At 36.9% G+C, this 13,396-nt stretch overlaps 1 protein-coding gene across 6 annotated transcripts in view; it reads right to left on the minus strand.

Moving 5' to 3' along the window:
- The window catches only part of ULK4 (unc-51 like kinase 4), a 240,376-nt gene that overhangs the window by 110,258 nt on the left and 116,722 nt on the right, over positions 1-13,396 (minus strand). For 5 of the 6 annotated variants that reach the window (XM_035316467.1, XM_035316466.1, XM_035316465.1 and 2 more), the window contains exon 31: positions 10,634-10,682. In XM_035316467.1, the coding sequence (XP_035172358.1) occupies positions 10,634-10,682 (49 nt within the window). Of the gene's footprint in view, positions 1-6,687; positions 7,171-10,633; positions 10,683-13,396 lie in introns of those variants that run through there. The other variant, XM_035316470.1, reaches the window with a different exon arrangement.

Consider the following 13,396-nt stretch of genomic DNA (forward strand, 5'->3'; position numbering starts at 1 on the left):
ATAATCATTACAAAAATATTACCTCTTTGGACCTAAATTCTATATATTTAAATATTTAAATTACCCAATCACAAATGCCTCATTGAGTTAAGAATTTGCTCAGAACACCATTCCAAACAAGTCTCATATGAAAGGTACCTTTCAAAATATCCACGATTATTGCCAGAAAAAAAAACAAGTTTCCAAAAACACTCACTGACTGTCCATCCTCCTAGCCCTGCCCTACAGCCTGTCTTGGATTTGATTCACCAAAGAACACCCTTGTGTGGTGTAAGATTCAGTTGGCTCACATAAGGCAGAAATGGGAGCAGAGCCAAGCTGGCTGAACACACTTTGCCACTTCAGTAAGTCCACCTTGCTTACTTGAAGGTCAAAGCACACTAGGAATTAGGAAGTGGGAAATTCATGAAGAGCTCAGAAACTCAAACTCACCTAGGAGACTACTGACGTGGATCATAATCCAGAGAAGTTAACAGAATTAATTAAGGGGAAGGAAAGAGTGAATGGTGGATACCATGCTAGGAAATGTAGGGTTGTTTTCATTTGCTTTCTTGCTTGTTTGTTTTAGGAAGATGGACTGGATTGTGCAAATCAGCTCACCGAATGACACATAGTTGAAGGCACCCTTGGAGCTCTTCAGTCTGAAGCCCTGCTCGAAGCAGTCTGTTGAAGAAGGTTGCTCAGGGATCTCTAAAGGGATCAAGGGGTTCTGTATTCCATGCTGTAACACCGGACACATCTTAGGGTTACGATTCGTTTTTATCTGATTATGAAAAGAGTTTAAACTATGACATTGCCATGCATCCCTGTCATGTGGGGCTGTTGGTCCCAACCAGCAGTGTCACAGTTACTACAGCAGAACCAAAAAGCACAGAGGTGTCAGCTGAGCTATGCCAGTCCTTTTTGAAGCTCTTCCAGGACATGTTCTTGGGACAGTTGGAGCAATAAAGACAATCTGCCCACGCAAGGCACAGCAGTGATTGCTATTCTGTGATATTTTTTCATTGAAATGCATTCTAGAAATAGCAGTAATCATGGTAACTATTTTTGAAAATCACAGGCGTACACACACTTGTTTGTGACTTCCCTCCCCATGTGGTACAGCTAGCTTAACAACCTTGTTAAAGCCCTTTATATATTCATGTTTATTATCCATTAAAAAAATGCCTTTCTGGGACATGATAAAAAACCACACATGAATATTGTTTATCCTTGAGTTTTCTTATACCAGCTAGCACCGAAAATAAAATAAAAAAATAGTTATGTAGCATGCAGGCTAAAATATTAGTGCCTAGCAATTCCTTTAAGATGCAAATAGCAGAATTCCCTTTCCATAAAAGAACACAGTGCTGTCAGAAATGCTGTGGACTTGATTTCTCTCTCAGAAATGAAGCTTCAAGGGATTTTCTAAGTAACTATTCCATTTCCTAGCAGGATAAATAGCTCAAAATAAATTTCCAGATAAGAAAGAGAGGGATAGAGGGATACATGTTAGTAATAGGCTTTCATTTTTAAAAGCCATTTTATTATCCACAATATCAATTTGTAATATTAAAATGATTTGAAGGATAGCTCTGCTTCCCATCACTTATTTTAATTCCACCAGCAAACCTATCTATGGTGACAGATCTACACAGACATGCAGCTATAACATAGATCACTCACATTTATTTAGAATTTCTAGTGCTTTTCCTAACAAAGTCTGAATACCTTATAAGCTCTAATGAATCAGAACTACATTCCTGTGACATGTGTTTATAGTTTATACATAACATTACAATAAGGAAAGATGAATTGAAGAATTACACTTGAATAAGGTCCAACTGGGACAGGCCTAGTTTCAGAATGATGAGCACCAATTTCTGACAGTTCTGTGACAGAAAACGTCTTCACTGGGCACACAAAGGACAGAAGCACACTACTGACATGTGAAAAAGAAGGCTTATACAATTTGCCCAAGGTATAAAAGAAATAAGGATTACCAATGGGAACAAGAATCAGTTCCCTTAATTCTCTCAGTACTCTCCTAACAAGTCCCTTCTTCTTCCCACTAACAAAGTACCTCAGGTAAATGAAAAGCACTGAATACACATTTTTCTCAAATTTTGTCTTCTATCACAAATACACATTTAACTACTACTTAAAGTGAAAGGGGGCTTAAAAAAAGACAGAGTGACTTTTTACAAAGGCAGATAGCAATAGGACAAGGGGGGAACAGTTTTAAACTAAAAGAGGGGAGATTTATATTTGATGTTAGGAGGAAACTGTTTACACTGAGGGTGGTGAGGCACTGGCACAGGCTGCCCAGAGAAGCTGTGGATGCCCCATACCTGGAGGTGCTCAAGGCCAGGTTGGATGGGGCCTTGAGCAACCTGGTCTGGTGGGTGGCACCCCTGTCCATGGCAGGGAGGTTGGAACTGGGTCATCTTTAAGGTCCCTCCCAACCCAAACCATTCTGTGATTCTATAAAAACCTATTTGACTCAAGCAACTCTACAATAGCTAAAAATCAGCTCCTAATACCACTTAGAAAAAAGAAACAAAACCTTGACAACAACAACAGTTCTCTCAGGGTCATGGAGCATCATTACAGCTCTGTTTAAAGCTAGCATTTTTTAAAAGGGAACCTTTTAGAAAGTTTTCAAACTTGTACATGCAGAGGTTTTGGTTATACAGTATTTCTCTCACTATCCCAAGCTCATGATCTGCATAAAAGGAACACAAAAGCAGTGGCTCACATCACCTAGGGCATGCATAGGGCACCTCTCAAAAGGAGCAGCATGTTGTTGCCGTATGGTCCCGAGTCCTCGGGGTATGTTAGAATCACATCTGACACTCCAGCTCAATTCCTTTCCATGAGGTTTCTTCAAACTACATTGGTCTTCTACAAGTATGGGAGGACACCCACACAGCAGCTGTGAAGACATCCTCTGCCTTGACTTAGCTAGGGGACCCAAGGCAGCACGGCTGCAGCAGCAAACTGCCCGAGGATTGATTAAGCATCATGACAAGGCTTCAGATGTTCTCAGCCCTCTGTTGCTGCATTGCCATTACCACTGTCAGCTAAGCTGCTGGCTCAAGGGTAGGTGCAGATGGCTTTGTGAATTGCTGCCACACACTGACTGCAGCACAGATAAGCCTGAAGCTTCTTGGTTATAGCAAACACGTTGAAAGTCTAGCAAAAGTTACAATATTTAAAAGCCAAATGTAAGCTCCTGTTAATGTTCACAGCCAAATGCCTACGCAAAGGAAACTTTTCTTGACCTTTTTATTGCTCACCTGTATGCAAAAACACTGCCATCATCTAACAATATCAGGGAAAAAAATGTTATACCAGGGATTCTCATTATTAACTGCAATCAGAAGTGGCCTTTACACCAGGCATTTTGGCTTATAACAGTTCCATTGCCATGATTCAAGCAGATGACAGTTACCCTTCAAGAAATAAAACTGCTAAGAGTTCATGATGTGTACAGCATTAGTAGAGAAAAATTGACCGTAACAGATTAAGAACCTGACTCGATATTAATCAAATGGTTACAGGTGTGTAGACATATGAACACTTCCCCAGAAACTACTGATAGAAAGATTACTGAAAAAGTACCAAAAAAATCTTTTTCTGAAGAACCATTTTTATAGTAACCCCTACTGAACCCTTACTTTATTGTCACTGTACTGAATGGAGACACAAGACTTCAACGCATTGGTAAGAAATGTTCGTTTGGATACATTATACCATACTCATTGTTGAAATGTTCTTTACATGTACATTATATTTTTTTCTTTAAACTGCATCTCATCATTTTTCTCACTGAAAACAGGTAACTACTGAGATGGTCTAACACTTTCTCACTGATTTCCCTTCAATCCATCTTTTTTTCAAAGTAATTTTTCAAATTACTTTGAAAATATGCAATTATTTTGCTTTATAAACATTCAATTAAAACAGGATTTCTGTATTTTCACTTTCAGAAATCCTCACAGATTACATGAAATCTATTTCTGGCCTGTCACTGCAGTTTTACACACAAAGTCACAGCACAGAATTTGGCTATTTAATCTAGCAGATTGTAGGCAATGCATATGCTTCACAAATACAAAAATAAATTAAGGATAAACTTAACGTTTCTAAATATAACTAAAGCTCATCCTGCAGAAGCTGCAAAATCACTCTTTGAATCTAACTTCAGATACCTTATAAATGCAGATTTTCAATCAAAGCAGAAATGAGCAGATGAAGTACACCAAAATGAGCCACTGCACATTTCACTATTTGTTATAACAGCATTTAATACACAGTCAGAAACAGGAATACCCCACAGAAATCCATTAAAATTATTTTATTAATATAAATGCTATTTCCTGTTCTTTAAAACAAACGTTGCATAACCATTCCCAGATATCTTTGTATTTCTTCTTTTAAATAAAAAGCTGGGGCTAAACGGAGTACTGAATATGGCTGCAGACTGGAGTGAAATGTCTATAGGTACCAGTTACTACCAGTATCGATCTTCTCATGCAAGCACAGAATTTAGAGAGAGATTTTAGTTTATTTACAGCCTAAAGGGTCAACTGCCTATTCACACACAGTGCTCAAACTTACACTATTTGCCCTATTTGCTATCTCAACTTTCTCCAGCAGATGAGTTTGACAGCATAAATGTGTACTCACTACAGAATATAAGCAGTCTCTAACTCTTCAAGTATCCAACCTGGATGATCCACATGTACTTGCAACCGTAAGAAGCAAGCTCATTCTTGTAGCCCGCCACCACGGCGGGCACCAAGCTGGACTAAAAGGTGGTTAGTTTATCAGATAGAAGTAAATTAATGCTTCAGCTGTTGCAGTAACCTCTTGGGCAAAGGTTTACTGCAATCAAAAACATGAACAATATATGATCTTCTAGTTTAAGATTAATTCGGTAATTAAACTTTTTAAAAATGAACTCATAGAGCAAAATAGAGACAGTATCAAAGCAAATCTTAAATCCAAAGACAACTAAGAAAAAATAAAAGTATGTGAATATGACTACAAAACGAATTATACTCAACATTTCCATATTTCTATCTTTAAATAAAAAATAAATTTAAAATTGACATTTTAAAATTAATTCTGATTATTTCAAAAAATGTAAAGAAAATTTCTAAGATGTAGTCTTATTAATACCATGTGCTGTTAAAAGGTTCGACATGAATATGCATACAATTAGGTGATGATATTTTATAATAACATACCATTTACAAACACAATAACTTTCAATCTTACTAAATAGTAAATTTTATTAAAAGGATATGTCTTTAAATCCACGTTGCCACACTTTTCATGGGATCACTGACCTTTTAACTACAGAATGTTGCAAAAAACATTTGACAGCAGAAGCTGAAGTCTGTGAGATGCTGGTGTGTTAAAACGTACATGGGAAATGTTAATAGGATGAGCAGAGAATTAACTACAGGGCTTTAAAAAGAGGATAGCACTGAGCTTCTAATCACAAGCATCATTAGCTTTAGTTTTTAAAATTTATCAACACAAAAATAGAATTTCACCAATTACAGAATTTCTTTTCTATGCCATAGCTTAGATTCAGATAGCCCTAAAGGAAGGCCATGAAACATTTATGGTGTGTGCAGAGCTCCCCACAAACATCAGATAAAAGCCACTCAAAAAAAGTGTCATAGCATACAAAATAACATATATGACAACTTTACTTTTAGCTAATTCACAAAATGCTGTTAGTAGTCTAAAATACAAATACCTGTTTGAAATATTAAAGAACATTTCCACTTCCATTACCAACCTCAATGTAACAATATACTAGATTTAAAAATAGCATTTTGTGTATAATATACTGATATGTCATATAATCACAGGTTGGACATAGTGAAATATATAATATTAGAAGCAGAATATTAAAGGTGCAACAGAAAAAAAGGCAAAGTATAACATGAAATATACCCCACAGTAACCTTTTCTGCTGCGGTCTCTTCTACTTCATCAACAACAGCATTTTCTATTTCTACCTTCACCAACTCAACTTTTGGCATCATTTACAACATCATGGAACTTGGCACTTTATTTTTAATCTCGTTACTAAGGGAAGTTGCATCATTTAAATTTTGCACACTACAATGCCAACTTTTCTTCTGTTTTTCAATCCCATGCTGTTCTGAATATACTGATACTTACTGTGAATCTACCCTCCTTTTTGTGGACATGAAAACTCACACAGATGGACATCACTACATCTTCACTGATCTCATTAGATGTTATAGTAAGATAAATGCCTACTCATACTACAGTCATACCTTCCTATTGCTTTGTAGAAATACCCATAATCTACCTAACAGCTAGCACTAGGATCTGGGATCAGGGTAATGATGGAACTAGTTTGCATTCAGATACAACGTGAAATTCCCCTCTGAAGTTTTGCAACAAAGCACTGTAAACAGGTCTTTCACATATTTACAAAGCACACTATCAATCTGCATTTACTGAAATTAAATGAAATGATAAATAAGTGTTGAGGGTTCTCAGGGGAATGGCAACTGAATTTAACGCCTCCTACAAACCAGTAACTAAAAGCTATCTCAGGTGAATGAAACTAATACCTATTATCCTAGAACAATTTTTTAGGTAGACTGTAACACCCTTTTTTACTCATTCAGTACTCTGTTTTTGTATTGTTGGTTTTTTTTGGCAACTGTAACATGTATAGAGAGGCAGTCATAAAGGACGTGAACAGAGACATTTGGTGCAATTCAGCAGAGTTCATTGATTGAACAGGTCCCCCACATGGGACAGGATAAGAAATTTCAGCTCTCAGGGTTAAGGGTTAGACCACAACACAGAGTGAGCAGTATGCAATGCTGCAACTCTACAGCAGTGAACAGTGAGAAGCAGTCACGTTAAAACCTATTTCCTGTGAAGTGCCCAGTATCTGCAAGCCATCGTCTCCACTGCTCTGAGAGATTAAAGCCAGTACATTCAATCCTGCTTTGACTGTAGCACAGACAGTCTAGAAATGAAGTCTGCTCTTGGAGACACTTTCCAATTCTGAGCCCAAACTATTTCTTTTCAGATCCTAGAAGAGTCACTGTCCAATCAGTAGCACTGCTGGTAGTAACAAACTGCACTTAAGAATGCACAGAAAATGCACTACGTATTTGGTCTCTGCATAAGAAATTGTGAAATACTAATGACACTCCTTGAACTTGATAGTAATAGCTCTACATTAATTTATTGAGCATGTACCTACAAAGTCATGTATTGATTCTGAAGTATAATTTAAAATCACTGGTTTAGGGTCTGGTAAAATTCTAGGTACAACAACACACAGCCCCATGTTACCGATCTATTCTGTTTCTCAAAAACCAATCAAAGTATAAATCTGAGCACAGACTAGTTAATGGACAATATAGGAAAGCAAATGATATGCAGCTCCTTTCATTCACACAACCATGAAAATGATTTCAGAAACCCATAATGATGGGGTTTTCTAATTCATTCTGCCCTTGAGGAACAACAGCCTAATAAGTAATCACTCCAGAGTATTCTTCAGGCCCTATAATAAGATCACATCTTTAGTGCAAACCGTTATTACACACTTTTGGCATTCACCAAATTTCTCCTCACCTTCTCTTTTTGAAAACACTCAACCTGGTAAAGACTAGATTTTCTTAACTGCTTTTAAAGATATTTACATTAGCACCATCAGTCCCATAAATGCAGATGATTAGCACTTACAGGTACCGTGAACACAAAGGAGTGGAATGAGTGAACATGCAGAAGTGAGTTCTCATGCATACAATTTTTCAACTTCTTGTAAACTGAATCCCAGTGAAAACTTCTCCCAAAGCCTTAGCATTCCTACTTCTCAAATTCTCATTCCTCTTACCTGCAGCATCCTTCCATATATTTGCTTGACCCTGCTGGTAAGGGTTGCTCCTACTCATGTGGCTCTAAAACCCAAATAGACTAGTCCCCTGATTCATCCTGGCTCCTGAGCCTTCCCAATTACCTAACATTTCTTCACTGAATTCACTCTTCTGCAGTGAGAACAAGGGAACAGCAAGGAGGTTAGCGCTCCCATTTAGGGAGTCTCAAGTCCCTCAAGCCAACCAAGACCACAGCTGATAGCCAGGGTACTGTTAGACCTTGACTGCTATGTATGGCAGTTGAAGCCACTAAAAATGTCCTTCCCAGACAAAGCATGTTGAAAAGGATTATTTTTTTTTTTTCCTTCCTAAAAGTTATAAACCCTTTTCCTTCACAATTCTAACCATAAGTTCTAAGACAGCTGTATCGGTTGAAGAACTGTGAAATGGCCGCAGACCACCAGTCATGCACACAATTTCCACCTTAGCTGCTTTTTACTCTCTAAAAATTGTTTCTAGAACTCACAGCATCAAACCGTGTACAGGAAGATCAGGAGGGAGTATTTACAACTGAGTCCAACTTAACTTATCCTACATTTACATGGTACGATGCACGTATTTTTTAAATACCATGCCTATTGATAAGTTATAACAAGTTTTTCAAGATCTGGGAAGATTTATTGAACACATCCTCAATAATCCAAAAATAATAATATATAAACACATATGCACTTTTCTGGTAGTTAATATTCAAGATACCAGCACTTGAAGAAGTTTCAAACATTAACTTGATATTTGAGGATATTATCATAAACACTTGACTTTCATATTTTACTGTATTCCTCTTTTGTTACCACCTATAAGTAGTACTTATCTCAGGTCAAAACTATTTATGAAACACTGTAAAGTGTTGCTTTTATTGTTAATGTTTATCACAATAAGATCTTTTCAGACTTGTACGAATACGTACACAAAATAGCATAAAGGTTGTGTTCTGTATGCTACTGCAAAAATCTGTCATCATGGAAGAGGTTACTTTAATAAAAAGGCTTATCTGATTATGTGATAACAAAGAGATTTGAGATAGGTAGTGAAATAAATCACTGCAAAGGATTAGAGAAAATTCAAATATTTAAACCTAAGAAAGAAAGGCAAAGTTGATTCACAATCACATTTAAGAACATCTACCTGGAGTGGGACTGAATTTCAAGAATGATGCAATAGCAAGCATGCAATCTGCCTATGCTGCATAAATTATACATATTTAGTAGTATTCATCACGAGCACGTTTACATTACAGAACACTTACTTGGCACAAGATCATGAACAAACAGGTTGAAAAAAATAAGACATTCTGCAAAATATCAGTGACAAGACTAGTGGATAGCACAGGACCCTACTTCCAAACTATCCTGCAGATTTTTCTTTTAAGTTAATGCATTTGTTTTGCAACATTCCAGAGGTGCAAAACCATCACCATTTTTTCATTATCACTTTGTGATAAAGCACAAATATGGGCTGGGCAGCGAATGGATTGAGAGCAGCCCTGAGTAGAAGAAGGACCTGGGGGTGTTCGTTGATGAGAAACTCAACATGAGGCAGCAATGTGTGCTTGCAGGCCAGAAAGCCAACCATATCCTGAGCTGCATCAGAAGCGTGGCCAGCAGGTCAAGGGAAGTGATTGTCCCCTTCTACTCTGCTCTCGTGAGACCCCACCTGGAGCCCTGCGTTCACCTCTGGGGACCCCAGCACAAGAAGGACATGGACCTGTTGGAGCAAGTCCAGAGGAGGGCCACGAGGATTCTCAGAGAATTGGAGCACCTCTCCTGTGAAGACAGGCTGAGAGAGTTGGGGTTGTTCAGCCTGGACAAGAGAAGGTTCCAGGGAGACCTTATAGCCCCCTTTCAGTATCTATCTGGGGCCTTCAGGAAAGCTGGGGAGGGACTCTTTGTCAGTGAGTGTAGGGACAGGACAAGGGGTAATGGCTTTAAACTAAAAGAGGGTAGATTTAGATTAGATGTAATGAAGAAATTCTTCATTCAGAGGGTGGTGAGGCCCTGGCACAGGCTGACCAGAGAAGCTGTGGATGCCCCCTTCCCTGGAGGTGTCCCAGGCCAGGCTGGATGGGGCTTTGGGCAACCTGGTCTGGTGGGAGGTGTCCCTGCCCATGGCAGGGGCTTGGAACTGGATGGTCTTTAAGGTCCCTCCCAACCCAAATCATTCTGTGATTCTATGATTTCTTAAGTGGCAGATACAAATAAGGGAAGGAAATTAATCATGTTACTACAAAAAATCATATCCCTGACATTTTACACTGAAAGAAATTCTAAAAGCTAATAGTGGTAGTTTGCATTATCGTAACAAAACTCTGGTCTGATACTGTTACCAGTATCAGGTTGCCCTGCATTTGTTGCTTGAGTTGGGCAAATACACAGTTCTAATTAAGGATCAAGCTCATTAATTCTGTTTTTCAGATTCTTATTTTGTTCAAAAAAGAAAAAATCTTCATTTTATAAAAGCAAGTTTTTATACAGGCAGACAGTTGGTGAGAACAACATACATGCCCACTTACATACACTATATTCTTTTGTATTTATAGACTGTTCACTTTATCAACAAGTTATAAACATGCCTTAATAAATTTGGTTAATATTTTTACATGATTTGAGTGATATTATACATATTTATTAGTTGAGAGATATTATACATATTTATTAGTGTGTATATATATATTTATATATATATATAAAAGTTCTTACCAAGATGACTTGGAAAAGAGCTGGCAAAAGATGGTTTTCTTCCACAAGGCTGTAAAAAACATATTTTAAGATTTATTTTCAAAGAGAGGAAGTAAGTTCTTATTTAATACACTGAACTCATAAAAGGAGCAGAGCAGTAGAATAGTTGTTACCAAAATCCATGACCCAGAACCTCAGCCTTTGACTAGCTCTTAACAAAAATGAGATCCACTTCAGCTATTAAATAGAAACAGCAATGTAACACTGCTTTGGAAATTACTTCTAGGTCTGCTTCACTGATGCAATGCAAGTGAGTGGAACAGTAAGTAAATTAGTATTTTTAAATGACAGAGAATAATTAAAATTCAGAAATACAATACTATACAGACTATGAAACAGTCAACGTGCACCACAAACTAATTTGAATTAATGGGCTTACAACACACAGAGTGAAATTATAAATAAGCTGTGTTGTTTTTTAAAGCATGCTACATTAACTAACTTCTTGGGTTGAAAATATTAATATACGATACGTTTGCAGCCACTTCTCTCAAAAGTATTGAGGAGTGGTTACCCAAAATAATTTACTTATATCTTCCTGGATTTTAAAATCAGGTATAAATCATCATACCTAGTTATAAGAATATTCTCAAAGACAACAATACATTAAGGCAACCTCTTCTTCTCTTAGATCCCCCAAAGCTTTAAATTTATTAATAAAACGTGTGTGCATTTCTGTCACAAGCACTGTGATGACAATTATATGTTTACATACCTTTTTCCATAGTACTCTGCCTAATTTGAGGAATGAGTCTTTTCCTTACACATACACTACGTGCCCACTCACCGAACACCACAGTGAGCACAGGATTGTTTAAAACATTTTCTCGTGTCTTTACAAAATTACTAAAACACTTCACAAACAAGAAGCAGATTTAGCATTGTGATACAGCTGAAATGCAAGATTGTATTATAAAGTCTGTGTAGTAAATGCAACATTCAAATGGAGTATTACTGTGTGCTTAACATGAGACTGATGCTTTTACATGCTTCTTCAAGGAGCTGACATACAATAAACTACATAATTATTTTGTAAGTAGTATGTCAGTTAAAGACAGAAAATTGCATCACATCGTTCTCTAAATAAACAGGAGATTCATTTGGACTAAAATAGCACTCAACTTGATCTTTGAAACTTTACCATGTAATGCCCTATACTGTCTTCCAGTACAACACCAATCAGATTAGTTCTGTTTGGCAAACTATTTGTTAAAAAGAATCCATACATTCCTAAAGTCACTTTTCCAGTTCAAAGCCCTTACTCATGTCTGGTAAGAAAATAGAAGGTATTATTTTTATGAATAGTGTAAGCTAAAGCACTAGACTGAGGAATTGAGGCAACTAAAAGGAATTGCACGTTCTCTTCTACCAACTTAATGAGAAAGTTGAAAGGAAACTAGAACAAACATCGAAGGGTCATAAAATTATAAGATGTAATCTCCCTTGTCAGAGTTCTAATTAATCATATTTGCTGAAATCATGTATGAAATATAAAAGGAAATAAAGAATAAAAAAGATGTTATACAATAGAACAACTTTATGAAGAACTGAGAATTACTTAGAAGTCAAATATGTGCATTAAGTATAAATAATGGTTTTCTATTTCATTTTGCTATTTCTCTGACTCTTACCATTCACCTCAGTAGAATAATGATTTTGTAGTTTAACCCAATAGGCAGCTCACCACCATACAGCTGCTCATTCACTCCCCCCACAAAGGGATGGGGAAGAGAATCAGAAGGGTAATAGTGAGAATACTCTTGGGTTGAGAAAAAGACAATTTACTAGGTAAAGCAAAAGCCATTCATGCAATCAAGGCAAAACAATCAAATAATTTGCTGCTTCTTTAACAACTAAAAGATCGGTGTGTTATCAGCATTGTTCTCATCTTAAATTCAGAACACAGCATCATGTCAGTTGCTACAAAGAAAATAAATTCTATCCCAGCCAAAACCAGGACAAATAACCATATAGAATCTATATGAAGTCAGGGTGGGGAGATGCATTTAACATAATATGATGTATTTTATCATATTACATCGCATTACATTGTATATTACATCGCATAACACTGGCACATGAGCCTAGAGACAAATAAAACACAACTTCCAAATTAGTCAAAACATAACTAATCAATATAATTGTATGCACCCATATGAATATGCTTGATGTAGCTAAGTAACAGCCACGTTCAACCAAATGTGTTCAATTTTTCTTGCACACACAGATGTGTAATATACAAGTTACTCATAGCAGAAGATGTAGCATTCTGACAGAATGAAGAGTTTATATAAGGAAAGAAAGATAATTATTTCCAAGTTAAAAAGCCTGAATTACAGGACAATTTCTGTGTTAATTAAGTGGATGGAAAACATACCCATACACAAGGGAAATCCCAACAAGTTCTATATACAGGTTAGGAGAGCTTTAAAGCTATTTACCCCTTTGCTAGCTGACAAACCCCAAAAGACTGGTGCAGCAACTTGGACCCAGCCAGGTCACAAAAGAGTCCCAGGTCAGCAGACAGGAAGACTTGTTATATACAAGGTCCATTCTCCAGGGCCAAATCTGCTGATTTAAAAGCTTAGACCGTGCTGGTAATACAGAATTTTGCTGACGTTGGTATATTAATCCTAGATGTCGACAAAGGTCATTTTAAACACCAACTCCCTAAAAGAGCAACTAATGTAATTGCAATCATATTGACAAAATGAAGTTCTGCCA

Source organism: Oxyura jamaicensis, chromosome 2 (assembly GCF_011077185.1).
Source record: "Oxyura jamaicensis isolate SHBP4307 breed ruddy duck chromosome 2, BPBGC_Ojam_1.0, whole genome shotgun sequence".
In the NCBI taxonomy this organism is placed as follows: Eukaryota; Metazoa; Chordata; class Aves; order Anseriformes; family Anatidae; genus Oxyura; species Oxyura jamaicensis.